The 27,927-nt window shown below is 48.2% G+C and overlaps 2 protein-coding genes across 7 annotated transcripts in view; one reads left to right on the top strand and one right to left on the bottom strand.

Moving 5' to 3' along the window:
- LOC132384770 (transcription factor Sp1-like) overlaps positions 1 to 18,495 on the top strand; it is a 31,423-nt gene extending 12,928 nt beyond the window's left edge. For all 3 annotated transcript variants that reach the window (XM_059956247.1, XM_059956250.1, XM_059956249.1), the window contains exons 2-6: positions 5,942 to 6,024; positions 6,496 to 7,750; positions 12,108 to 12,258; positions 12,651 to 12,850; positions 13,222 to 18,495. In XM_059956247.1, coding sequence (XP_059812230.1) covers positions 5,942 to 6,024; positions 6,496 to 7,750; positions 12,108 to 12,258; positions 12,651 to 12,850; positions 13,222 to 13,613 — 2,081 coding nt within the window. In that variant the 3' untranslated portion in view covers positions 13,614 to 18,495. The remainder of the gene's footprint in view (positions 1 to 5,941; positions 6,025 to 6,495; positions 7,751 to 12,107; positions 12,259 to 12,650; positions 12,851 to 13,221) is intronic.
- A 638-nt stretch (positions 18,496 to 19,133) lies between these two features.
- LOC132384768 (rap guanine nucleotide exchange factor 3-like) overlaps positions 19,134 to 27,927 on the bottom strand; it is a 94,415-nt gene continuing 85,621 nt past the window's right edge. For 2 of the 4 annotated variants that reach the window (XM_059956243.1, XM_059956242.1), the window contains exons 25-27: positions 23,262 to 23,316; positions 20,466 to 20,522; positions 19,134 to 19,746 (exon numbers count right to left, since the gene is read on the bottom strand). In XM_059956243.1, the coding sequence (XP_059812226.1) occupies positions 19,628 to 19,746; positions 20,466 to 20,522; positions 23,262 to 23,316 (231 nt within the window). In that variant the 3' untranslated portion in view covers positions 19,134 to 19,627. The remainder of the gene's footprint in view (positions 19,747 to 20,465; positions 20,523 to 23,261; positions 23,317 to 27,927) is intronic. The other 2 variants (XM_059956246.1, XM_059956245.1) reach the window with 1 other exon arrangement.

Genomic DNA, 27,927 nt, shown 5'->3' with positions numbered 1-27,927 from the left:
GAACGCTCTACCTTTGGATGGCGGGGGAAGCCTGTATACTACAAATTACAATAAGAAATATACAGTATATTAAAAAATAAGTAGTGCAAGAAGAGTGCAAAAATGTGTTCATTGTATGTTCAGAAATCTGATGGTGGTGGGAAAAAGCTGCTCCTGAAGTGAGTGTATGTCTTCAGATTTCTGTACCTCTTTAATGGTAGCAATGAGAAGAGGGCATGCCTGAGTGATGAGGGTCCTTATTGAAGGATACTGCCTTTTTGAAGTATCACCTTTTGAAGATGTCCTTGATGGTTGGGAGGCTAGTGCCAGTGATGGAGCTGACTGAGTTTACAACTGTCTGCAGCTTTTACTGATCTTTTGTACTAGACAGTGATGCAATCAGTTACAATGCTCTCCACGGTACATCTGTAGAAATTTGCTAATCTTTGGTGACAAACAAAATCTCCTCAAACTCCTAACGAAATATAGCCACTGCTGTGCCTCTTTGTGATTGCATCAATATGTTGGGCCCAAGCTAGATCCTCAGATGTTGACACACAGGAACTTGAAACTGCTCACCCTTTCCACTGATGAGGACTGGTGTGTGTTCTCCCAACTTCCTCTTCCTGAAGTCCACAATCAATTCTTTCGTCTAACTAATGTTATGACACCATTCAACCAGCCAATCTCTGTCACTCCTGTACGCCTCCTCATCGCCTTCTGAGATCCTGCCAACAGTACTGTACAAGTTTGAGTCATTGGCAAATTTATCGATGGCACCTGAGCTGTGCCCAGCCACACAGTCGTGGATGTAGAGAGAGTAAAGCAGTGGGTTAAGTCGCATCCTTGAGCTGTGCCAGTGTTGGTTGTCTGCAAGGAGATGTTAGTTCTGATCCACACTTACTGTGGCCTCCTGATAAAGAAGTCTAGTTGCAGAGGCCCAGGTTTTGAAGCTTGTTGATTAGTACTGAGGGAATGATTGTATTGAACACAGAGATGTAATCAATAAACAGCAATCTGACGCAGGTCCAAGTGATGCAAGGAGAGAGGAGAGCCAGTGAGACTGCACCCGCTGTAGACCTGTTGTGACAGGCAAATTGCAGTGGGTCCGAGTCCTTGCTTAGGTAGAAGTTGATTCTGGCCATGATCAACCTCCCAAAGCACTTTATCACAGTAGATGTGAGTGCCACTGGGCAATAGTAGTTGAGACAATTCACCCTGCTCTTCTTGAGCACCAGTATGATTGATGGCCTTTTGAAGTAGGTGGGAACCTCTGGAGTGAAGGTGTCTTTGAACACTCCCACCAGTCAGTTGACACAAGTTTTCAGAGCCCTACCAGGTACACCATTGTGGCCTGATGCCTTGCGAGGTTTCACCATCTTGGAAGATGTTCTGACAGTGGGCTCTTGAGACAGATATCACAGGGTCACCAGATGCTGTAGGGATTTGCATAGGTGTAATTTTACTCTCCCTTTCAGAGTGTGCATAAAAGGCATTCAGCTCTTTGAGGAATGAAGCATCACAACCATTTATGATGTTGGGTTTCGCCTTGTAGAAAGTAATAGCCTGCAAACCCTGCCAGAGCTGACGTGCATCTGATTCCGTCTCGAACTTCATTTGAAATTGCTTTTTTTTTGTTATTTTATAACAAGAATATTAGACATGGGAGTGGAGTTAGTCCATTTGGCCCATTGAGTCTACTTCACCTTTCCAACATGACTGATTTTTTTTTTCTCTCAATCTCATTTTCCAACTTCCTCCCCTTAAACCCCTTACCATTCATGAACCTATCAATCTCTGCCTTAAGCATACCCAATGACTTGGCCTCTACCACCCTCCATGGCAATGAATCCCACAGATTCACTGGCCTCTGGTTGAAGAAATTCCTCCTTATCTCTGTTCCAAAGGGGTGACCTTGTATTCTGAGGCTGTGCCCTCTGATTCCAGACTCTCCTACTGATAGAAACATTCTCTCAACTAGACATGTGCTGCACATAACGACATTAGTGCAAGTTGAGGGAAATGTAATCTGAGGTAGAATTAGGGTTTTTCAGGTCAGTTCAAGAAGCTGATGGCAATGGGGGAAAATGCTGTTGTTGAAGAATCAGAATCAGGTTTATTATCAATGATATGCTATGCAATCATGAAGCCGATGTTCAACTCCTTTTCACCAATTAAAGCTTCCATTGTTTGCTGATTAAAACAACGAGGGAGATTGAAACATCGAAGTAAATGTGGAAGGTGAGCACCAGCTGCCTGCCTTCTGATCGCTGGAGCAGGGAGCTTGTGTAACCTGCTGCTGGGCCCGGAAGATGTTACCAAGGTTTTCTGTGTTTTCGATATGGATTTGGACTATGATTTATGGATTTTTTTTTCAGTCTTATAGTTTTTTTTGCTTTTTTTTTCTCAGTTTCATGACTAGAGAAGAAGAATCTTGGAGTTGTATACTTTGATAATAAATTAAACTTTGAATCATTTGAAATTGTTGTTTTATGGCAGCAGTACAGTTAAAAACAAAAGTTAAGTTACAATAAAAAAATAACATAGTAAAAATAAGGAAGGGTGAAGTACTGTTCATCAGTTTATGGATTGTTCAAAAATCTGATGACAGAGGGGTCAAAGTTGTTCCTAAAACATTGAATGTGGGTCCTGGACATCCTCCCTGATTGCAGCATTGAGAAGAGAGCATGATCTGGATGGCAGGGGTCCCTGAAGTTGGATGTTGCCTTCCTCAGACACTGCCTCTTGTAGATGTTCCACAATGGTGGGGACAGTTTTACCTGTGAGGGAATTGGCCGAGTCTACCACTCTCAGTCGACTCTTGTGTGTTGGAGCCCTGATACCAAATCACAATGCCCCCAGTCAGAATGCTTTCCACTGTACACTTGTAGGAGTTTGATCAAAGTCTTTGATGGCATGCCGAATTTCCTTGAACTTATTAGAAAGTAGAGATGCTGGCATGCCTTCTTCAAGATTGAATCTTAAGTGCTGGGCCCAGGTTAGGTCCTTCAGGCTGTTGTTCCAGTTCAACCAGTCAGAATGCTGTCCAGTGAAGTTTGATGGCATCAAGCTAAAAGCTCGTGCATACAGAGTTGCCAAGAGTAGTGGAAACTGGAAGTTCAAGAAACCTTTAAAAAGCACCAAAGATCCAGTAAGCAAGCAGAAAGGAAAGGGGAGATAGTTTATAAAAGCCTTTGTTAGTCTTGATAGACCATGAATTTGCACCTTGGAAAGTTTCCAGGGCACAAGCCTGGGCAGGGTTTTTTTATGGAAGACCGGCAGTTGCCCAGCTGCAAGTCTCCCCTCTCCATGTTGTCCAAGGGAAGGGCATTAGAGCACAAAGTATAAAAAGATAGTAAAAAGGCTGTATAATTATATATAGCAAAGAAGAGTGGCTAAAGTGAATGTAGGTCCCTTGGAAGATGAGAAGGGGGAATTAAGATTTCACCAGAAAGATGGTGCTGGAGAGTGGGGACTCTTTGTGTGCAGTTTTGAAGGGACTCATCAAATATTCCCATTTAGGGAATCTGAAATCTACAGTCACAACCACAGTTACTTCAATAAACAACATTGTTTTAAGACATTAAAAAAAATCTATCAATCCTCAAAAGTGGCAGATTCCAGACTGCAGACCACCCAGGTAGTGAGGGCAGTTTCCTTTTAAGGAAGCAGAGCTGTTGGATGGGCTGCAGGCAAAACTGGAATGCAGAACCTGAGGCCAACACTACCTTCTGACTCATGCATGGTCTCTGAAATATAAAACTGAAGACCACAGACTGCTGTACTACAGGGACAACAGGGACTGCTGTTGACTCACCCCCAGCACTGCAGCCTGAGGGGTTCGCCTCCCCACCATTGAGGATGTCTTCAATAGGTGATGCCTCAAAAAGTGGCATCCACTATTAAGAAGCTTCACCACTCGGAATATGCCCTCTTCACATTACCACAAGAGTCTGAAGATGTTCAAAGTTTAGGAACAGCTTCTTCCCCTTTGCCATCAGATTTCTGAATGGACAATGAACTTATTTTTTATATATTTCTTATTATAACTTACAGTAATTTTTTAATGTTTTGCACACTGCTGCAAAACAATTTTCACAATGTATGTCAGTGATAACAAATCTGATCCTGAGGTTAATATTGGGTAATTTTGCTGTGGAGGAAGCATCTAACGTGCCGAAGAGGGGTATTTTGGATCTGATGGCAGGCGAGGACCTAGATACAGTCACTGTCACTAAAGAGATAGTGCAATTGGTTTATTATTGTCACATGTACTAGAAATTGTCCTTGAGCCTGGTGGTTACCTGCTTTCAGGCTCTTGTGTCTTCTGATGGGGGGGGGAGAGAGAATGTCAGGAGTGGGTGGGGTCTTTGATGATTCTGTCTGTTTCACTGAGACAGTGAGTAGTGTAGACAGAGTCCATGGAGGGGAGGCTGGTTTCCGTGATGTCCTGAGCTGTGTCACAATTCTCTGCGGTTTCTTATGGCTGAGAAATTAGTGTGCCCTAATTTACAAGTCCCCTAATTCTGATGAAATGCATCCTGGGGTACTAAAATAAATAGCTGAAATGATTGTAGAGCTGTTAATTTACCACAATTGTCTGAACTCTGGGCAGGTCCCAGTGAATTAGAAGACAGCGAATGGCAAGGCACTGTTTAAGGAGATAGGCAAAAGACAGGATACTGTCGGCCAGTTAGCTTGATGTCGTAGTCGGGAAAATGTTTAAATCTATTATTAAGGAGGAAATAGCAAGACAACTGTATAGAAGTGGTTCCATCAGTTAGACACAGCATGGATTGCTGAAGGGCAGGTCCTGTTTATCAGTCGTACTGGAATTCTTTGAAGATATAATGAGCACGGTGGATATAGGTAGGTTAAGTGAGTGTGAAAGGATCTGGCAGATGGAGTACAGCATTAGTAAATGTGAGGACATCCACTTTAAAATGAGAAATAGAAGATCAGATTATTATTTAAAGGTGAAAGATTTCAGTGTGTTGTTGTGCAAAGGGCCTTGGGTGTGATTGTACATCGATCGCAGAAGGTTGGTTTGCAGATCCAATAGGTCATCAATAAAGCAAGTACAATGGTGGCCTTCATTGCTAGAGGGGTTGAACTTAAGAGGAGGAAGTTTCAATTGTAATATTTGAGAAGTTTGTGCTGCTCCAGAAAAAATCAATCTTAGTTGATCCAACCTGTCCTTATAGTACACACAGTTTGGTATTAGACTTTTCCATCTGGGATAGAAAGATACACCTCTCATAATCTTATGAAACTCGATCAGGTCTCCTCTCAACCTCTGCCACTCCAGAGAAAACAACCCAAGTTTGTCCAGCCTCTCGTTACAGCTTATGCTCTCTAATCCAGACAGCATCCTGGTGAGTCTCCTCTGCTCCCTCTCCAAAGCCCCCACACCCTTCCTGTAATGGGGCGACCAGAACTGAACACAATACCCTGCTCTAAACCTTTCCTATACATGTACCTGTCCAAGTGCCTTTTAAACATTGTTATTGGACCTGCCTCAACCACTTCCTCTAGTAGCTCATTCCATATATTGACCACCCTCCGGGTGAAGAAGTTGCCCCTCAGGTTCCTATTAAATCTCTCTCCCCTCTCCTTAAACCTGTGGCCTCTAGTTCTTGATACCCCAATCTTGGGGTAAAGGCTGTGCACATTCATCCATATTTTTGTAATCTAGGCTAGTTGCATCTGTCAGCTTTTAGCTCTGTAAACGTTTTCTATCCATGTACCTGTCCAAGTGTATATCCTATCAGTGTCCAAGTGTCTGGTAAATAGGGGAGGGGTGTGGTGGTGGGAGACGAAGAGAGAAGAGCTCAGCGCTGCTCAGAGTAGGCCCGGCCAAAGAAATAATGGCAGAAGCATGTTTTGAGGATCGGCCTTAGGAACCAATGCAGGTCTTCAAGGAGCCTTGCTCACGGACCTCCCCCCTCTCTGTAACCTCCAGACCAAGACCACAGTGAGGAGATAAACGCTTTGACCGAGGAAGTGGCAAATGATTACATGCAACAGCACTCTAATTCGAATCAGGTAGGTGGAGAGGGTGGGTGGGGCAAGGGCCCAGCAGGAGGGGTACTGAATTGGGGTACTGGAAGTTCCCTCTTCTTTCTCATTCTTATCCTCCCGCTCAGAAGTTAGCACTGAAATGCACCATGAGACACCATTTCCCATTTTTCCCTCCCTCGCTGTTGCTCTCTCACTCACTCTGTCCCTCCCTTGCGCCCACTCACACAGCCCGCGCTCCCTCGTGCACCCTCTCCCTCCCTCTCTGTCTCTCTCGCTGTTGCGTGCTCTCTCTCTTTTGCTGTCGTGCGCACTCTCTCTCTCACTCACTGCAATGCGCCGGAGGAGGGGTGGTGGGTAGGTCAGAGCAATGCGGACTCCTCCCTGTCTCCGTGAACCCTCCTTCCTCTACACCCCCCCCTTCCCCTCCTCTGTCCCCAGCTTGCTGGAGGTCCTGGTTTGTCTTACACCCCTCTCTGTCCCTCTCTCTCTCCACAGGACTCCCAGCCCTCACCCCTGGCCTTGCTGGCCGCCACTTGCAGCCGACTAGAACCACCCTCGGAGGGAGGGGTGGAGGCCGGTGATACCGAGGCCGGGGTGGGGTCCCCAGCAGAGCCGGATGCCCCCCGCCCTACACCCCAGCTCGACCTCAGCACTGCCCAGATCACCCAGACCGCCAATGGCTGGCAGATGATCATCCCCACCATGGCCCAAGCCATTGAGCAGACCCCCAAGGAGGAGTGTGGAGAGGAGGAGAGGATTGGCGAGGGAGATGAAGGCGACCCTGGGGGAAGACCATCTGAAGGCAAGAATGGCCTCTACCTTCTGCCCCAACAGCTGCTGGGTCCTCCGTCCTCCTCCCACCTACAGTACCAGCTGGCGGCGAACCCCTCCGCCACCTCACCACTCCCTCCCTCCTCATCTTCCTCTGTCTCCTCTCGACCCCCCGTCTCACTCCCAGCCACCTCAGCTGGGCTTCTGGCTGCCTTGCCTGCTCTCCAGATCCGCCCGGGGACTGCAGCTGGAGTGGGAGGTGGAGTGGCAGGCGGAGGAGGCCCCTTCCTGGCCAACCTCCCCATCAACCTCAACGGCAATGTAGCCCTGGTCCCCGTTGGGAGCCTGACAGCTCACCAGACACCATCCCAGATGTCTGCAATTCAACTCGACACAGATGGAGGGGGGGTAGGTGGAGGCGGGGCGGCTTCCCCATCGCATGGGGAGCAACAGCAGCCGCCTCAAGCGTCCCCCCAGATCCTCTTGCAGCCACAGATCATCCAGGGGCAGCCCTTCCATGCTCAGCACCTGCCGCAGGAGGCCCTTCAGGGCCTACAGCTCCAGGCTGTCTCCGGCTCAGCTGGACCCCTCATCCTCCGGGCCCCCACCCTCTCCCTACCAGGGCAGTTGGGCTGCTGGCAGGCCATTCAGTTGCAGGCCCCTCAACAGCAGCAGCCGGGAGCCGTGGGAGGGATGGGGAGCCAGGCCATCACCATCCAGGGCCTCCCCTTGGCCCAGAGTCTGGGAGTAGCAGGGGTGGGTGGCTCCATTGTTGCCACTGTATCCTCCTCTTCTCCCTCCTGCTCCTCTCCCTCCTCTTCCTCAGCTGCAGTGGCAGCGCCAGCAACACTGACAGTCAGTGCTGCCCAGATCTCAAGCCTGCCGGGTCTGCAGACCATTAACCTCAGCGCGCTGGGAGCTTCTGGAATCCAGGTGCATCAGCTCCAGGGCATTCCGGTCACCATTGCTGGAGCTGCAGGTAGGAAGAGCGACTTGTTATTCCCGTCTTGAGGAGGCTGGGTTTGGTGGTGGAGGGTGGTGATCTCAAATCAGCCATGCTGGTTTAATTGCAGAGATAAGGCGAGTGTAAACTAATTCCTTCTGCCTCCACAATGTCAATATCCTTCCATTTTCCTCACATTCATGTCTCAATTTAAATAAGTTTTAAAAGTATCTAATAGTTCTTCCTCCACCATCACCCCGAGCAATGCATTCCAGGCACCCAGCTCTCTCTATGTTTTTCTAAAAAGCTTGCCTCTCGCATCTCTTTTGAACTTATCACCTCTCATCTTGAATGTTTGTGCTCTGGTGTTAGATGTTTCAACCTTTGGAAAATGATATTGTGTGTCCACTTAATCTACACCTCTCATAATTTTGCAAACCTCTCTCAGGCCTCCCCTCAGCCTTTGCCGCTCCAGAGAAAACAACTCAAGTTTGTCCAAACTCTTGTGATAGCTCATGCTCTCTAATCCAGGCAGCATCCTGGTGAATCTACTCTGCTCCCTCTCCAAAGCCTGTACATCTTTCCTATAGTGGGGCAACCAGAGCTGTATGCAAAACTCCAGATGTGGCCGAACGAGAATTTCATGAACCATATAACCATATAACACTCACAGCACGGAAACAGGCCATCTCGGCCCTCCTAGTCCGTGCCGAACCCTTAATCTCACCTAGTCCCACCTACCCGCACTCAGCCCATAACCCTCCACTCCTTTCCTGTCCATATACCTATCCAATTTTACCTTAAATGACACAACTGAACTGGCCTCTACTACTTCTACAGGAAGCTCATTCCACACAGCTATCACTCTTTGAGTAAAGAAATACCCCCTCGTGTTTCCCTTAAACTTCTGCCCCCTAACTCTCAAATCATGTCCTCTAGTTTGAATCTCCCCTACTCTCAATGGAAACAGCCTGTTCACGTCAACTCTATCTATCCCTCTCAAAATTTTAAATACCTCGATCAAATCCCCCCTCAACCTTCTACGCTCCAATGAATAGAGACCTAACTTGTTCAACCTTTCTCTGTAACTTAATTGCTGAAACCCAGGTAACATCCTAGTAAATCGTCTCTGCACTCTCTCTAATTTATTGATATCTTTCCTATAATTCGGTGACCAGAACTTCACACAATGAAGCTGCAACATAACTTCCTGACTTTTGAACTCAGTAGCTCGACTAATAAAGGCAAGCATGCTATATGTCTTCTTGACAACCCTATCAACCTGTGTAGTCACTTTCAGGGAGCTATGAACTTGGACATTAAGTTTTCTCTGCTCACCAACACTGTTAGGGATTTTGCCCTTAACCGTGTACTGTCTCTGTATTTTACCAACCAAGATGCAACACCTCACCTTTGGCCGGGATAAACTCTATCTGCCATTTCTTCACCTAAATCTGCAACTGATCTATATCCCACTGTGTTCTTTGCCAGTCTTTACACTATCCTCAACACCACCAATCTTTGAATCATCTACAAACTTACTAGCCCATCCATCCATTTTCATACAGGTCATTTATATACACCATAAACAGCAGAGATATCAGTACAGATCCCTGCAGAATACCGCTAATCACAGATCTCCAGCTGGAATAAATCCTTTCGACCGCCACCCTCTGTCTTCTATGGGCAAGTCAGTTCTGAATCCAAACGACCAATTCACTGCACTTCCCATGCATCTCAATCTTCTGGATGAGCTTCCCATGAGGGAGCTTATCAAACACCTCGTAGACAGCATCTGCAGCTCTACCTTCATCAATCACCCTCATCACCTTGTCAAAAATCTCAATCAAGTTTCAGACATGATATGTCCTGCATAAAGCCATGCTGGTTCTATCTAATTAGGCCATGGTTTTCCAAATGCTCATCAACCCTATCCCTAAGAATTCTCCCCAGTAACTTCTCTATCACTGACATGATACTCATTGGTCCATAGTTTCCAGGATTATTCCTGGTTCCTTTCTTGAACAATGGGACAACATTAGCTACTCAGCAATCCTTCAGGACCTCGTCTGTGGCTAGAGGACACAAAGATTTGGTCAAGGCCCCAGCAATCTCTCCATTTGCCTCTCTCAGTAACTTGAGGGCTGATCTACTTCAATGCTCTTCAAGAGATCCAACACATCCATCTCCTATGCATCAAAATGCCCCAGTATGTCAATACCCTCAGCACTGTTGTCCCTATCTCCAAGTCCTTCTCCTTGGTAAATACTGAGACAAAGTACTCATTTAGAACCTCAACCACATCCTCCACATCCAAGCATATGTTCCCACCATCTCCTGAGGTATCCTCTTGCCCTTGATGTATGTACAGAATCCCTCAGGGTTCACCTTAATCCTGCTTGCCAAGGACTTTTCATGTCCCCTCCTGGCTTTCCTAATTCCATTGTTGAGTTCTTTTCTGATTTCTTTATAATCCCCCAGGACTCTGTTTGGTTCTAGCTTCCTAAGATTTACATACTTCTCCTTTCACTTCTTGACTCAATTCATCCACTCTCGACAAAACTTCCCATCCTTGTCCTTTCTTCTGACCGGAACATACCTGTGTGAAGTTGGTCTGTAAACACTATCCAAATGTGGACTTGCCCAAAAACACCTCTTTCCAATTAACTCTCTCTAGTTCCTGCCTAATGCTCTCATAATTTGCCCTGCTCCAGTTTAATACTCTCTTGCAAGGTCCATACTTATTCTTATCTATAGCTGTCTGAAACTTTAAAGAGCTGTGGTCACAGTTCCCTAACTGCTCACCCACTGAAAGATTGGTCACCTGGCCAGGCTCAATACCCAATACCAGGTCCAGTACAGCCCCTCCTCCGATTGGACCACCCACATATCGATTTAACAAACCCTCCTGGGTGCTCTTAACAAACTCTGCCCCATTTGAACCACTTGCATTAAGAGGGTCCCAAGTCTCTGTAGTGGCCACAGCATCGTAGTACCATGTACTGATCCATGTTCTGAGTTCATCACCTTTACCCATAATACTCCGAGCATTAAGGTACACACATCAAACTATCTGGCCCATCAAAACTATTATTTTGCTCCTGCTTGTTTTCACTCGGCCTGATATCCACCTTCCTCACCATTGTTCTACTCTTATGACCTGGTGTTCATCCCCAATCCCCCTGCCAAACTAATTTAAACGATCCTGAGCAGCACTTGCGAATCTCCTGGCCGTTTGTGTGTTGGTATTTACAGTGAGTCCCCCGGAGTGGGTTGGTATTTACAAAGGATCCCGGGGAGTGTGCCTGTATTTACAGGGGGTCCCAGGAAGTGTGTCTGTATTTACAGGAATGTGTGTGTGTGTGTGTGTGTGTATTTACAGGTGTTCCTAGGGAATGTGTGTGTATGTGTATTTACAGGTGTTCTTGGGGAATGAGTGAGTGTGTATGTGTGTGTGTGTATTTACAGGTGTTCCTGGGGAACGAGTGTGTGTGTGTGTGTGTGTGTGTATTTACAGGTGTTCCTGGGGAATGAGTGTGTGTTTGTGTGTATTTACAGAGTGTCCTGGGTGTGAGAGTGTGTGTGTGTGTGTGGCTATTTACAGGGTACCGGTGAGTGAGTGTGTGTGTTGGTATTTACAGGGAGTCCTGGGGAATGTGTGTGTATGTGGGTATTTACAGGTGTTCCTGGGGAGTGTGTGTGTGTGTGTGGGTATTTACAGGGTACCAGTGAATGTGTGTGTTGGTATTTACAGGGAGTCCTGGGGAATGTGTGTGTATGTGGGTATTTACAGGTGTTCCTGGGGAGTGAGTGTGTGTGTGTGTGTATCAGTAATTTCAACGGGTTCCAAGGAATGACTGTGTGTGTGGCTATTTACAGGGTACTGGTGAGTGTGTGTGTGTGTCGGTATTTACAGAGTGTCCTGGGGAATGTGTGTGTATGTGGGTATTTACAAGGAGTCCAGGGAATGAGTGAGTGTTTGTGTGTATATATATCGGTTTTGTCAGGGGGTCCTGGGGAGTGAGTGTGTGTGTGTGTGTGTGTATTTACAGGTGTTCCTGGGGAGTGAGTGTGTGTGTGTGTGTGTGTGTGTGTCGGTTTTGTCAGGGGGTCCGGGGGAGAGTGTGTGTGTGTGTCTGTCTGTGTATTTACAGGTGTTCCTGTGGAGTGAGTGTGTGTGTGTGTGTGTGTGTGTGTGTGTGTGTGTGTGTGTATTTACAGGTGTTCCTGGGGAGTGTGAGTGTGTGTGTGTGTATTTACAGGGGTTCTGGGGAGTGAGTGTGTGTTGGTATTTACAGGGTGTCCCGGCGTGTGTCTTGGCGTCTTCCATTCCCTTTGTTGCCCTCTTCACCCATGTACTTTCTCAGCCCTCACTCTCTTTCACCTCCCACAGATCACACGTCACATTTGAACATTAATCCTGCCAGTGGGGATTCCATTGAGGATGGGACACAGATGGATGAAGGGGAGGCCAGCCCAGAGCCTGGCCGCAGGCTGAGAAGGGAAGCCTGTACCTGCCCCAATTGCAAGGAGTCAGAAGGGAGGTGAGTGCCCAAGTCGCCTCTCGTGGTTTCCCTGGGTCTGGGGCATCCCTGTTCAGCTTCCTCTGTCTCTCTCTCCAATGTCCATTGCTTTGTCCTCTTCAGCTTCCTGTTTCTTTCTCTCTCTTCCCCGCAACCCCCTCTTCCCCCCCCCCCCATACCCACTGTCCCCCCTACTCTCCACTACACCATCCGTACCCCTCTGCCCCTCCACATCACCCATACCCCTTGGCCTCCTCTCCCCCCCCTTCCATCTCCCCCCCCCCCGTTCCTCCACACCTCTGTCTCACCTTCCACTTTCCCCCACCCCACCACACCCCGGCCTTTCTCACTTACCATGTGTCTCTCCCCTCTCACCACCTCTACCCGTGTTTTACTCCCTCCTTGCCTGACAGGGGCTCAGGAGACCCCGGCCGCAAGAAGCAGCACATCTGTCACATTGTGGGCTGTGGCAAGGTGTACGGCAAGACCTCGCATCTGCGAGCCCACCTGCGGTGGCACACCGGCGAGAGGCCCTTTGTCTGCAACTGGCTCTTCTGTGGCAAGAGGTTCACCCGGTCCGATGAGCTGCAGCGGCACAAACGCACGCACACAGGTGAATATGCAGCAGGCTGGGCCGGGGAAGGGTTGCGGGGGGTGTGTGTGTGAGTGTTATTTCCACTCCACCTGATCTTGTCCATCAAAGGGACAGCAGGGCATGGCAGTACTGGGAGTTGGGCTCAGAAAACATTTCCACTATCTTCGTTCCCGTTGTTAAGGGCACAGCACAGGTGAGGGTGAGACCGGGGACAGAGCAGACTGGGCAGGGAGTGGGGGGAATGCGTGTCCAGTTCAAGAGAGGAGGGGTTTGTGGGGTCACGGGCTGACAGCCATTCATTTACTTCTTTCCCTCCCTCCCTCTCCTCACCGCCCCACTACGTAACCACCTCCCCCCCCCACTCACCCCCCTTCTCTCCCCCTGCACAGGTGAGAAGAAGTTTGCCTGCACCCAGTGTCCCAAGCGCTTCATGCGGAGTGACCACCTCTCCAAGCACATAAAGACTCATCAGAACAAGAAAGGTGGCGGCGGCGGAGGTGCAGCAGTGGTGGTGGGTGCTCCCGGCTCCACAGATGGAGCCTCCCTACCTCCCCTGGGCACCCCTCTCATTTCGGCCACCGGCATGGTGGTAGAGACGGTCTCTCCGGATGGGATCACCCGGCTGGTGGGGGCACCAGCCACTGGAGGTGCAGGGGGGGGAGGTGGAAGAGGAGGAGGTGTTGGCGGAGGGGCTCCCTCTGCCCAGCCTGGGGCTCGCAGTATCAGCGTCATGCAGGTATCAGACCTCCAGACCATCAATATCAGTGGGAATGGCTACTGAGTGCACAGCGGGGTGCAGGGGTTGACTGGGGGAGCTGTGTTTTGGCAGTCAGGCCCTACAAAGTAGGGAGTGGTTTTGTGGGGGTTAGGAGGCCTGTAGCCGCACACTCTGATGCTCTCCCTCCCTCTGATTCCTCTGATTCTCTTGTCTCCTTCACACACATTCATATTCTCTCTTTCTCTCTCCTTCTCAGCTTCTCTCTCCTCTCACTCCTCTCTTTCCACTCCCCTCTCTCCTTCACTTTCCCTCTCTAATCTGTCCCGTCCCTCCACCCCACCTGTTTTCTCTCCAACTCCTTCACCCTCTTGTACAGTTCCGACCTGCAGCAGGGGCTGAGGGGGAGCAACCTCACTGCTTGTGGTGGTCGTAGAAGCTGGGGGTGAAATTTACTAAACTCATGGCAGACCAGCTGAGCAAACTTGCTCCTGCAGAGAGAAGCCTTACTGCTGAAAGCTCACAGCCTTCCCTCTGTTTTTACTTTCAAATGATAAATGAGATCTCTTGAGATGATGCTTAAGATAATCTGTTTATTTAAATAAGGGCAGATGCTTTTGCGCTTTTTGTATACTCTGCGTACTAAACTTAAAGATTGGCTTTTAAACAATAATTAAAATGATTCACCTCCATTAGGGAGGGTCGATTGAGGCCACTTAAGGAAGTTGGGAGGAGACAGGGGAGAGAAGGAGATGCTGGAGAGCAATGAAAAGATGGGGGAGAGAGGGGAGTATGTGTGAGGAAGAGAGAAGGGGGAATGTGTGAGGGAAAAGTCGGAGAGTGTGTGTATGGGTGGGGGGAATGTACGTGAGAGAGATTCGATGTGGAGGGAGACTGCATCCCTTGGCGTTTGGGCAAGGGTGAGTCACAAACCAAGACCTCACCCCTCCACAGCAGTCCACAGCCACCCCCCACCTGAGATGTGGGTTAGCTGCCCTTCTAAATCTTCCTGTCATGTATGCTGCCAGTCTTACGGAATCATGTTGCATTAATTGTGTAATAGCAAAGGTGGGGGTATGGGTGGCATTTTCCAACCCCTGTCCCTTCCTGCCATTAAGGTGGCAGTCAGCTGGTTCTGTTTTAATCCTATGTTTTTAAAAGGCATGCAAAGAGGGGAGAACAAAAGAACAGATTATCTTGGGTCTATTTTGTACAGCCTGGGGAAGGGGGAAATCAGCGGCGATGAGGGCTAGACACCTGCCTTCAGTTTGATGGAAGAGATTTATTTTTGCTGTTTTTTAGTAAAAAATGTTAGAAAAATATATATATATTAAAAAAAGGAAACTATTTGTAATTTTTCTCTGCGGCACAGAGCGGGATCTGGGGGCAGGGAGACAGCTTCTGATGTCCATGGAAGAACTGTGCGCAGGAATCTGTGTGCATCATTGAGGGTGGATAAGTGTACAGCCATTATTAATCATGTAAATATATATATATTTTTAAAATCATGATGAATTCCTTTTTCTTTCCCTCCCATGAACCTACAGGTGAAGAGACCACACTTTTTCACTCCCTTCCCAAACCCAGAAATGGGGAGGGTCCGCCCTCTTCTCAGAGCCCTGTGTCAGTCCCCAAACTAATTCCACTGCCCTGCTCTCTCCCCACAGTCCTGTATAAATCCCCAAACTAATCCCACTGTCCTGTGCCAGTCTCCAAACTAATCCCACTGGCCTGCACTCTCCCCACAGCCCTGCGTCATTCCCCAAACTAATCTCACTGTCCCACACATTCTCCACACCTGCGTCAATCCCCAAACTAATCCTACTGCCGTGCTCTCTCCCCACAGCTCTGTGTCAGTTCCTAAACTAAACCCACTGGCCTGCACTCTCCCCACAGTCCCACGTCATTGCCCAAACTTATCTCACTATCCTGTGTCAGTCCCCAAACTAATCTCACTGCCCCACTCTCTACCCACAGTCCCACGTCAGTCCCCAAACTAATCCCACTGCCCTGCTCTCTCTCCCCACAGCCCTGCATCATTCCCCAAACTTATCTCACTATCCTGTGTCAGTCCCCAAACTAATTCCACTGCCCTGCTCTCTCCCCACAGCCCTGTGTCATTCCCCAAGCTAATCCCACTGTCCCATGTCAGTCCCCAAACTAATCCCACTGCCCTGCTCTCTCCCCACAGCCCTGTGTCATTCCCCAAGCTAATCCCACTGTCCCATGTCAGTCCCCAAACTAATCCCACTGTCCTGTGTCAGTCCCCAAACTAATCCCACTGCCCTGCTCTCTCCCCACAGCCCTGTGTCATTCCCCAAACTCATCCCACTGTCCCGTGTCAGTCCCCAAACTAATCCCACTGCCCTGCTCTCTCCCCACAGCCCTGTCATTCCCCAAGCTAATCCCACTGTCCCGTGTCAGTCCCCAAACTAATCCCACTGCCCTGCTCTCTCCCCACAGCCCTGTGTCATTCCCCAAACTCATCCCACTGTCCCATGTCAGTCCCCAAACTAATCCCACTGCCCTGCTCTCTCCCCACAGCCCTGTGTCATTCCCCAAACTAATCCCACTGTCCCGTGTCAGTCCCCAAACTAATCCCACTGTCCCGTGTCAGTCCCCAAACTAATCCCACTGCCCTGCTCTCTCCCCACAGCCCTGTGTCATTCCCCAAACTAATCCCACAGCCCTGTGTCATTCCCCAAACTAATCCCACTGTCCCGTGTCAGTCCCCAAACTAATCCCACTGTCCCGTGTCAGTCCCCAAACTAATCCCACTGCCCTGCTCTCTCCCCACAGCCCTGTGTCATTCCCCAAACTCATCCCACTGTCCTGTGTCAGTCCCCAAACTAATCCCACTGCCCTGCTCTCTCCCCACAGCCCTGTATCATTCCCCAAACTCATCCCACTGTCCCATGTCAGTCCCCAAACTAATCCCACTGCCCTGCTCTCTCCCCACAGCCCTGTGTCATTCCCCAAACTAATCCCACTGTCCTGTGTCATTCCCCAAACGAATCCCACTGTCCTGTGTTAGTCTCCAAACTAATCCCACTGTCCTGCACTCTCCCCACAGCCCTGCGTCATTCCCCAAACTAATCTCACTATCCTGTGTCAGTCCCCAAACTAATCCCACTGCCCTGCTCTCTCCCCACAGCCCTGTGTCATTCCCCAAGCTAATCCCACTGTCCCATGTCAGTCCCCAAACTAATCCCACTGTTCCGTGTCAGTCCCCAAACTAATCCCAGTGCCCTGCTCTCTCCCCACAGCCCTGTGTCATTCCCCAAGCTAATCCCACTGGCCTGCACTCTCCCCACAGCCCTGCGTCATTCCCCAAACTAATCTCACTATCCTGTGTCAGTCCCCAAACTAATCCCACTGCCCTGCTCTCTCCCCACAGCCCTGTGTCATTCCCCAAGCTAATCCCACTGTCCCATGTCAGTCCCCAAACTAATCCCACTGCCCTGCTCTCTCCCCACAGCCCTGTGTCATTCCCCAAGCTAATCCCACTGTCCCATGTCAGTCCCCAAACTAATCCCACTGTCCCGTGTCAGTCCCCAAACTAATCCCAGTGCCCTGCTCTCTCCCCACAGCCCTGTGTCATTCCCCAAGCTAATCCCACTGTCCCGTGTCAGTCCCCAAACTAATCCCACTGCCCTGCTCTCTCCCCACAGCCCTGTGTCATTCCCCAAACTAATCCCACTGTCCTGTGTCATTCCCCAAACTAATCCCACTGTCCTGTGTTAGTCTCCAAACTAATCCCACTGGCCTGCACTCTCCCCACAGCCCTGCGTCATTCCCCAAACTAATCTCACTATCCTGTGTCAGTCCCCAAACTAATCCCACTGCCCTGCTCTCTCCCCACAGCCCTGTGTCATTCCCCAAGCTAATCCCACTGTCCCATGTCAGTCCCCAAACTAATCCCACTGTCCCGTGTCAGTCCCCAAACTAATCCCACTGCCCTGCTGTCTCCCCACAGCCCTGTGTCATTCCCCAAACTCATCCCACTGTCCCGTGTCAGTCCCCAAACTAATCCCACTGCCCTGCTCTCTCCCCACAGCCCTGTGGCATTCCCCAAGCTAATCCCACTGTTCCATGTCAGTCCCCAAACTAATCCCACTGTCCCGTGTCAGTCCCCAAACTAATCCCACTGCCCTGCTGTCTCCCCACAGCCCTGTGTCATTCCCCAAACTCATCCCACTGTCCCGTGTCAGTCCCCAAACTAATCCCACTGCCCTGCTCTCTCCCCACAGCCCTGTGTCATTCCCCAAACTCATCCCACTGTCCCGTGTCAGTCCCCAAACTAATCCCACTGCCCTGCTCTCTCCCCACAGCCCTGTGTCATTCCCCAAACTCATCCCACTGTCCCGTGTCAGTCCCCAAACTAATCCCACTGCCCTGCTCTCTCCCCACAGCCCTGTGTCATTCCCCAAACTAATCCCACTGTCCTGTGTTAGTCTCCAAACTTATCCCACTGGCCTGCACTCTCCCCACAGCCCTGCATCATTCCCCAAACTCATCTCACTATCCTGTGTCAGTCCCCAATCTCATCCCACTGCCCTGCTCTCCCACACCCGTCAGTCCCTGAACTAATCCCACTGCTCCGCGCTCTCCCCACAGCCCCATGTCATTCCCCAAACTAGTCTCACTGCCCTGTGTCAGTCCTCAAACTAATCCCACTGCCCTGCTGTCTCCCTAGAGACCCTCATACTCTTCTCTTCCCCTCCCCCCTATGTATCACATCCCTAAGCCACCTTAGTAAGTGTATATCTCTTTTAGTGTATAATTCATTGTTTTACTTTTCAATTTCTTTTTTAAAATCTATATGACTATGTAATAATGTTGAAAAAGTCTTTGTTTTTCTTTTTTTGTATAAAGTCTGGTTTGACCCTAGATCTGTAGTATCCATATTACCAGCGATTAAAGTGAAAATTTTTAATAAAACACTCTATATTTTTGGTTGGGTCTGTTGGTTTAGATCCATTTCTTCAACAGTTCTGCACTTAATAAACTCTCAACAACTAAATGAACTCTCATCCACAGAGTGGGAAGCATCTGCTCTCTGCCCCCTGCAACCTGTTGACAATTTTGATCAAGTCCACCTTAGGAATTGCAGGGAGACCCTTGGGGAGGTGGATTCTCTCATCATGCAGACAGTCCCATCTCCAGCTCATCTGTTGTTGTGTTACAGATTCCTGTTCACTCAGAGTAGTGCGAAGTGATTCACTTTGGAAGGTCGAGCAGGGTTATTGACAGGATTCCTCACACTGTGGAGGAACAGAGGGATCCACATCCACAGATCGCTCAAAGTTGCTGCACAAGTTGATAAGACATGGGGTGTATTGGCCTTCATAAGTTGTGGCACTGTGCTCAAGAGCCACAAGGTACTGTTACAGCTCTATAAAACCTTGGTTAGTCCAGAGGCAGTGGTTGATCTAGGTACAATAGTGTCATTTCAGAAGCACTTGGAGAGGTACGCGGTGGGGAGGGGCTTGCAGGGTTATGGGCTGAATGCAGGAAATTGGGTCTAGCAGGGTCAGCATGGACTGTTTGGACCGAAGGACCTGGATCAGTGCTGTACTGCTCTGTGAAATTAAAGACGAGATTACTTTTCAAAAATAAAGTCTTTATTATAAATACCCAGTGCATAAGCATGAAATAAGCAAAAATGTTCCCAATGCTCCCTTCTTCACCCTTTTCCCAGTTGCCTACAAGTCTCCATTTTACCCACAATACCCCCTCTCCTGGATCACTCCCCAGCTGAGCCCTGACAAGGGGGCTGCACTCACTATGAACACTGCAATACAATTCAACATCATTGGGGCCATTCTGTCTCTCTTGCACCACCATCCTGTTGACTCTCCCATCCCTTCTCTCTCTCTCTCTCTCTTCCTACCTCTCCCTCTCCTTACCTCCCTCCTCCCCAACCTCCCCCTCCTTACCCCTCCCTACCTCCCCCCTCCTCCTATCTACCTCCCCCTCCTCCTTTACCTCCACCCTCTCCCCAAATGTTGCACCCACATACCCAACCCTCTGATCAGAGGGAGTGGGTGGGGGTGTGTGTCACTGATGACAGTGAGGTGTCAGGGCTCCAGTTCACGGGACAGCTGGAACAGGATCTGTTCATTGTCTATGGCCTTTAGCTCTCGCACGTCCCACGCGACACTGAGGTTTCCCTTGGCTGAGAGGGTCTGCGCAGAGCCTGAAAGAGCAGGAATGTTCCACTGTTAAATCTCCTCTCACACTCACCACTTCCCATAGCGTGCATCCTCAATGCCCCTCACATAGTGTGGTGCTCCCTGCTGGCAGTGCTTCAGTCACTAGAAGCTAGTTGTCTAAAAACTCAACGAACGATGAGCATTTGATGTATTGGTGTTGGTGGAGTTCAGAAGGATGAGGGAGGTTGAGGGAATCTCATTGAAACCTCCCAAATACTGAAAGGCCTGGATAGAGGAGACATAGAGAGAACATCCCCATCAGTGGGAGTCCAGGATCCGAGGGGATGGCCTCAGAATGATGGGATGCCCCTCACTAGGCATGGATAAGCATAAATAGAGGAGATGTCAGAGGTAGGTGTTTTTTACACAGAGAATGGTAAATGTCTGGAACACACTGCCAGGGGTTGTGGCAGAGGCAGATACATTAGGGACATTTAAGAGCCGGTTGAAAGGTCATTGCAACATTGTCAGCCTAAGGGACTCAACCGTGCTGTAATGTTCTACGTTCTTAATGCAACATAGAAGAATTTCTTCAGCCAGAGGGAGGTGAATTTGTGGGATTCATTGCTGTAGAGGCAAGTTACTGGGTGTATTGAAGGCAGAGATAGACATCTTGATCGATGAGGGGGGCTAAGGGAGAATGAGGTTGAAAAAAACTCAGCCAAGTTTGGTGGACTCAGCTCCAGTTGTCTTCTGGTCTTACCTGTCGAGTATCTTTTACACGGTGTGTCGAGCTGAGAGTCTGAAATCAATTTCTGACCTGGGAAGGAAAAAAAATCCATTGATTCATAAACACACAAGAAATTTTGTAGATGCTGGAAATCCAGAGCGACAAACACAAAATGCTGGAGGAGCAGAGCAGGTCAGGCAGCTTCTGTGGAAGGGAATAAACAGCTGAAGGTTTGGACCAAGGAAAGGACGTGGGCAGAGTCCAGAATTAGGTGGGGGGAGGGGAGAAGTACAAGCTGTGAGATGAGACTGAGTGAGGAGGAAGGTGGGTGGGTGGGGAAGGGAGATGAAGTGAGAAACTGTGAGGTGATGGGTGGAAAAGGTAAAGGGCTGAAGAAGGAAGAATCTGATGGGAGAGTGGAGCACAGGAGAAAGGGAAGGAGGAGGAGACCGAGGAGGTGGTGATGGGTAGGTAAGAGAAGATGAGGGGTGAGAGGGAAACCAAAATGGGGAATGGAAAAAGAAGGGATAGGGGGAAGAATTTACCAGAGGTTAGAGACTACCCAGACAGAATATGAGTTGTTGCTCCTCCACCTAGAGTTTGGCTTCATCATAGCAGTAGAGGAGGCCATGGACAAAAGTCAGAATGGGAATGTTATTTTTCCCCACTGGCAGGGAGCATTTTCTTGGGATTTGTACAGAGATAGAAGGGTTGATATCATTCCATGGGGGGGGGGGGGGTGGAGTGCTCCTCTGCACCATTACCCTCTCCTCCTCCTGGGCGGGAGAGGTCAGGGCTTTGGAGATTCTGTCGGAGTAGCCTCAGCGAGTGACTGGGGGATTTTGTAGATGGTGCATGTGGTCACTGTGTGCAGGTGGTGAAAGAAAGGGGTGCTGATAGAGCAGCTTGCTTTGACCTGGGTGGTGTCAAGGCTCTCGAGGGTTGTTACAGCCACACTCACCCCAGGCAAATGAGGAATTTGCATCACACTCCTGACCTGTGGTGGAGAGGAAATGTGACCTCAAAGTTAATGATGAGTGAGCTCGTAATAATATCCTTCCCTGTTAGGGACAGATAGATTCTCTCACGGGTGGTGAGAGTTGTTGGAATTTTGCCCACACTCCCTCTAACACAAGTCAAAGTGGAGTTTATTGTCACATGCACAAGTACGTCTGTGCACAGGTGCAGTGAAAAACTTACTTGCAGTGGCATCACAGGCACAGAGCATCAGATTAGCAGCATTTGCAGGAAAAACATGTATGCAATTTTGTACAAGGGAGAACTCATTAGAACAAAATCCATTGTAGTGCAGAGTGATCATAGTGTTGCTGTACGGAGGAAGTGCCAGTTGGTTCAGGAACCGAATGGTTGAAGGGAAGTAGCTGTTCCTGAACCTGGTGGTGTGGGACTTCAGGCTTCTGTACCTCCTGCCCGATGGGAGCTGTGAGAAGATGGGATGGCCCGGATGGTGGGGATCTCTGATGATGGACGTTGCCTTTTTGAGGCAGCACCTCCTGTAACACTACCCATGGTGGGGAGGATGTGTCTGTGATGTAGAGAGCAGAGTCCACTACTCTCTGCAGCTTCTTGTGTTCTTGTGCATTCAAAATGTCATTGCAATCAAGTATGAGGCATTTCAATTTGGAAAGGCAAACAGTGAGCGGTAGGGCACTAAGGAGTGCGGCAGAACAGAGGGATCTGGGAATACAGATCCATAATTCCTTGAAAGTGGTGTCACATGTAGATAGAGTCATCAGGATCAGCACTGGGCTTCAAGGTGGGTGGTCCTGAGTTCGAATCCGGCTGGGTCCCAACTTGGGCAGCAGTAGTATCTGTGCGGAAGAAAGGCCTGGCAATCTACTTCTGTACCATGCCACAAAAACCCCGTGGACATTCCACACGCTCATCAACAGAAGCATGGATAAGTGCATGGACGGGAGTGTTATGGAAGGCTTAGGTCCATCTGTAAGTAGAAAACCAGGCTGGTACAACCAGATGGGGCAAAAGGCCTGTTTCAGTGCTGTGGTGCCCAATCACTCTATGATGTCACCTTCTTGAGGCAGCGCTTCCTGTAGGTACTACCGATGGTGGGGAGGGACGTGCCTGTGATGTATTAGGGAGAGGAGGGGTTGAACAGGCTCCAGCACTTCTCTCACCTGCGAGAGACACCAGGACTGTACCTCATATGGGGAGGACAGCCTTTGTTCCAAGACTTCACAGGCCATCAAATGTGTCAGACCATATATGAAGTAACGTGAGCAGTTTTGGGCTCGATATCTGAGAAAGGACATGCCAATGTTGGAAAGGGTCCAGAAGAAGTTCATGAAAATTTACCTGGGAATGAAAAAGTTAACATAGGAGAGTTCAATGGCTTTGGGCATTTTGAAGAATGAGGGGGGCATCTCATTGAAACCTACCAAATATTGAAAGGTCTTGATAGAGTGGACATGAAGAAGATGCTCCCTATAGCGGATGAGTCAAGGACCAGAGGACACAGTCTCATGAGTCTCTTTAGTACAGAGAAGAGGAGGAATTTCTTTAGCCAGAGGGTGGCAAATCTGTGGAATTCATTACCACAGGTGGCCATGGAGGCCAAGTCATTAGGTATATTTAAAGCGGAGGTTGATAGGTTCTTGATTAGTCAGGTTACAGTGAGCAAGCAGGAGAACGGATTTGAGAGGGAAAATAAATCAGCCATGATGGAATGGTGGAACAGACTCGATGGGCCAAATGGCCTAATTCTGCTCCTATGTCTTATGATCTCTCCCACAGGGTGAAACGCATCCCCAACTTCCACTAGCGGGTTAGGGGCTGGAGTAAACTTCTCACCTTGGTAATTTCGTCGACAATCTCGAAGGAAGCGGGCAACTTGTGCGCACATTCTCTGCAAAGGGGAGAGGGTTAGTAATAGGTGGTGCTCCCTCCACGCGGCCCTGCTACAGAGTGGCTGTAACTTCTCACATGCAGCGCTGCCTATTCGCCGCGCCGCACCTACCCCCCCCCCCCCCCCCATAGCAAGGTGCTCCCTCTTTGCTACCCCCAACACAGTACGGTACTAACCCCTCGCCACGACCCCTCCCTACCCCCAATAGCGCGGCACGTCCTCTCAACAACCACCCCCCTTCAGCATGGCACTTCCTCCTCAGTGCCCTTTCCAGAGGACCACAAGATATAGAAGAACGTTGCCATTTGGCTCATCGATTCTCTTCCGCTATTGAATCGCAATTGAGTTATTTTCTCTTTCTCCACCACCATCTCCCCTTACCGATCCATTCCCCCCCCCCCCATGACAACAAATCCCACAGATTGACCATCCTCTGGCTGAAGAAATTCCTCCTTATCTTAGCATCAAAGAACATTACAGTACAAACAACAACAGACCCTGTTATAGGAAAGATGTTATTAAATTTGAAAGAGTACAGAAAAGCTTTTCCAGGATGTTGCCTGAGTTACGAGAAGACATTGTGTAGACTAGGACTTTATTCCCTGGAACACAGGAGATTGAAGGGTGACCTGATAGAGGTATACAGTACAATATCATGAGGGGCATAAACAGGGGAAGTCACACAGTCTTCATCCTGGGGGCAGGGTTGCTAAAAACAAGAGGGTAGAGGCTCAGGATCAGAGGAAAGAGATTTTAAAGGGACATCCCAGGCAGCTTCTTCACACAGAGTGGTGTATCTGTGAATCTGTGGAATTCTCTGCCACAGGAAACAGTTGAGGTCGGTTCATTGGCTATATTTAAGAGGAAGTTAGATATGGCCCTTGTGGCTAAAGGGATCAGGGGGTATGGAGAGAAAGCAGGTACAGGGTTCTGAGTTGGATGATCAGCCATGATCATACTGAATGGCGGTGCAGGCTCGAAGGGCCAAATGGCCTACTCCTGCATCTATTTTCTATGTTTCTATGTAACTTTGGAACAAGTTGCCAGAAACAGTGGTTGAGTTTCTGTTGTTCAATAGCTATCTAGGTGAGTACATGGAGAGGTTTTATGCAGAGTTGAGGACACAGCTCAGCACACCATGGACTCTGTCTACACTTACCGTTGCTTCAGTAAAGCAGCCAACATCATCAAAGACCCCACACACCCCAGACATTCTCTCTTCTACTCCATAGAGCAGAAGACACAAATTCCAAGCTCAAGGACAACTTCCACCCTGCTGTTATCAGACTAGTCCCCTTGTGTACTATAAGATAGATTCTTGACCTCACAATCTACCTCACCTTGGCTTTTATTTGTCTGCCTGCACTGCACTTTCTCTGTAACTGTAACACTTCATACTGCATTCTGTTAATTGCTTTTCCCTTATTCCAATGCACAGCGGAACTACTCTGTATGAATGGCATACAGAACAAAATTTTTGACTATAGTCCACCACACGTCAGCGTAGTTTCCTTCAGGGGAAATCTTGCCTGACAAATATGTTTGAATTCTACGAGGAAGCAACAGTCAGGATAGACAAAGGAGAGTCAGTGGATGCTTTTTACTTGGATTTTCAGAAGGCTGCACAAGGCTGCTAAACACGTGGGCAACATCAAAAAGGTTGATGAATACAAGACTGAAGGGCGTTATGTTTGAATATATGCAGTTTACAGAATAAGGTAGATGACCTTGTAGCACAGTAAGAAATTGGCAGGTATGACATTGTGTGTGTGTGTGCGCGCACGCCCTTAACTCCTGGTGGAGTCGTCGGGGCGCCGTCATGACAAGCTTTTTGCACCGATCTTTTTGGTGATTGCTCGTCGTATGGTGTATCTTGGGCATCTGAAACCTGGTGAAGCCCATCCCTCTCCAGGATATTTTTTTTTACAAGGTTGAGTTGCTAGCTCGACACTCACTGATGGAGAGTGTGCAAGGGAGCCAGCCGGATTCGAACTCAAGACCTCTCATTAATCCGTGGTGGAAAGCAGATCACAGTTGGGAGCTTAACATCCAAGGACACACATTGTATCAAAAGGACAAGCAGGTAGGCAGAGGGGGTGGCTGGCTCTGTTGATAAAAAATGCAAACAAACCCTTAGAAAGAGGTTATATAGGATCGGAAGATGCAGAATCCTTGAAGGTAGATTTAAGAAGCTGTAAGGATGAAAAGGCACACACATACAAAATGCTGGAAAAACTCATCAGGTCAGACAGCATCCATGGAAATGAACAGTTGATGTTTCGGGCTGAGACCCTTCTTCAGGACAAGGATAAAAGGACCCTGATGGGAATTATATACATGCCTCCGAACAGTAGCCAGCATGAGGGATATAAATTACAATGGAGAGATTAAAAAAGGCATGCCAAAAGGGCAGTGTTATGATTGTCATGGGGATTTCAATACACAGGTCGATTGGGAAAAGCCACTTGTTACTGAATCCAAAGAGAGAGAATATGCAGTTTGTGGTTGAGCCCACTGGGGGAACAGTAATTCTTATTTGGGTGTTGTTCAATGAACCACATTTGATTAGGGAGCTTAAAGCAAAAGAACCCTCAGGAGCCAGTGATCATAATATGATAGAATTCACCCTGGAATATGAGAGGGAGAAACTAAAGTCAGATGTATCAGTAGTACAGTGGAGTAAAGGGGTGAGAGAGGAGCTCAGCAAAGTTGATTGCAAGGTGGCACTAGCAGGGATGATGGCAGAACAGTTGGCTGGAGTTTCTGGGAGCAAATAGGAAGGTGCAGGACAGATACATCCCAAAGATATAGTATTCTAAAGGGAGGATAAGGGAAGTCAAAGCCGACATAAAAGCAAAAGAGAGGGCGTGTAATATGTCAAATATTAGTGGGAAGCTAGAGATTTGGCGCTTTTAAAAACTAAAAAAGCCACTAAAATAGATGAAATATGAAGGTAAGCTAGCCAATCATATAAAAGACGATACCAAAAGTTTTTTCAGATATATAAGGAGTAAAAGAGATTTTGGACCTCTGGAAAATGTTGCTAGAGACGTAGTAATGGGGGACAAAGAAATGGTAGATGAACTTAATAATTATTTTATGTAAGTGTTCACTGTGGAAAACACTAGCAGTATGCCAGAAATTCAAGAGTGTCAGGGTGCAGAATTGAGTGCAGCTGGCATTGCTAGGGAGAAGGTGCTTGAGAAACTGAAAGGTCTGAAGGTAGATACACACTAGGGTTCTGAAAGAGGTGCCTAAAGAGCTTGTCAAGCATTAGTAATGATCTTTCAAGGATCAATAGATTCTGGAATGGTTCTGGAAAACTGGAAAATTGTAAATGTCACTCCAATCTTCAAGAAGGGAGAGAAGCAGAAGAAAGGAAATTGTAAGCCAGTTATTCTGACCTCAGCTGTTGGAAAGATGTTGGAATCGATTGTTAAGGATGAGGTTTCAGGGTCTTGGAGACATGTGATAAAATAGGCTGAAGTCAGCATGGTTTTCTTGAGGGAAATTTTGTCTGGCAGCTGTTGGAATCCTTTGAGGAAATAACAGGCGTAGACAAAAGAGAGTCAGTGGATGTTGTGAACTTGGATCTTCAGAATGCTTTTGATATGGTGCTGCATATAAGGCTGCTTCGCAAGATAAAAGCCCTTGGTATCACAGGAAAGATACTAGCATAGGTAGAAGATTGGCTGATTGGAAGGAGGCAAAGAGTGGAAATAAAGGGGGCCTTTTCTGGTTGGCTGCTGGTAACTAGTAGTATTCTGCAAGGGTCAGCTTCTTTTCATGTTATATGTCAATGAGGTAGATACCGGAATTGATTGGCCAAATCTGTGGATGACACAAAGACAGGTGTAGGGGCAGGGAGTCTACAGAAGGACTTGAATAGATTAGAAGAATAGGTAAAAAAAAAAGTGGCAGATGGAATACAGTGTAGGGAAGTGTATGGTCATGCAGTTTGGAATAAAAGCATAGACTATAAATGGAGAAAATTGAAAAAATACGAGGAGCAAAGGGACTTGGGAGTCCTTGTGCAGGATTCCCTAAATGCTAACATGTAGGATGAATTGGGGTAAGGAAGGTAAATGCAATATTAGCATTCATTTCAAGAGGATTAGAATATAAAAGCAAGGATGTAATGCTGAGGCACTTGGATTACTATGCTGGCATCGGAAAGGGTCAAGAGGAGGTTATACAGTCATAAAAAAGTACAGGACAGAAACAAGCCCTTCGACCCAACTAGTCCATGCCAAAACATTTAAGCTGCCGACTCCCATCAACCTGCACCGGGACCATAGCCCACCATACCTCTACCATCCATGTACCTATCCAATCTTCTCTTGAACATTGAAATTGAGTTTGCATGCACCACTTGTGCTGGCAGCTCATTCCACACTCTCCCAACCCTCAGAGTGAAGAAGTTTCCCCTCATATCCCCCTTAAACTTTTCACTTTTTACCCTTAACCCATGACTTCTAGTTGTAGTCCCATTTAACCTCAGTGGAAAAAGCCTACTCGCATTTACCCTATCTATACTCCTCATAATTTTGTATACCTCCATCAAATCTTCTCTCAATCTTCTACGTTCCAAGGAATAAAGTCCTAACATAT

This window comes from Hypanus sabinus, chromosome X1 (genome assembly GCF_030144855.1).
Source record: "Hypanus sabinus isolate sHypSab1 chromosome X1, sHypSab1.hap1, whole genome shotgun sequence".
NCBI lineage: Eukaryota > Metazoa > Chordata > Chondrichthyes > Myliobatiformes > Dasyatidae > Hypanus > Hypanus sabinus.
The sequence above is the reverse complement of the archived record's forward strand: the minus strand, read 5'-3'. Positions and strand labels throughout refer to the sequence as shown.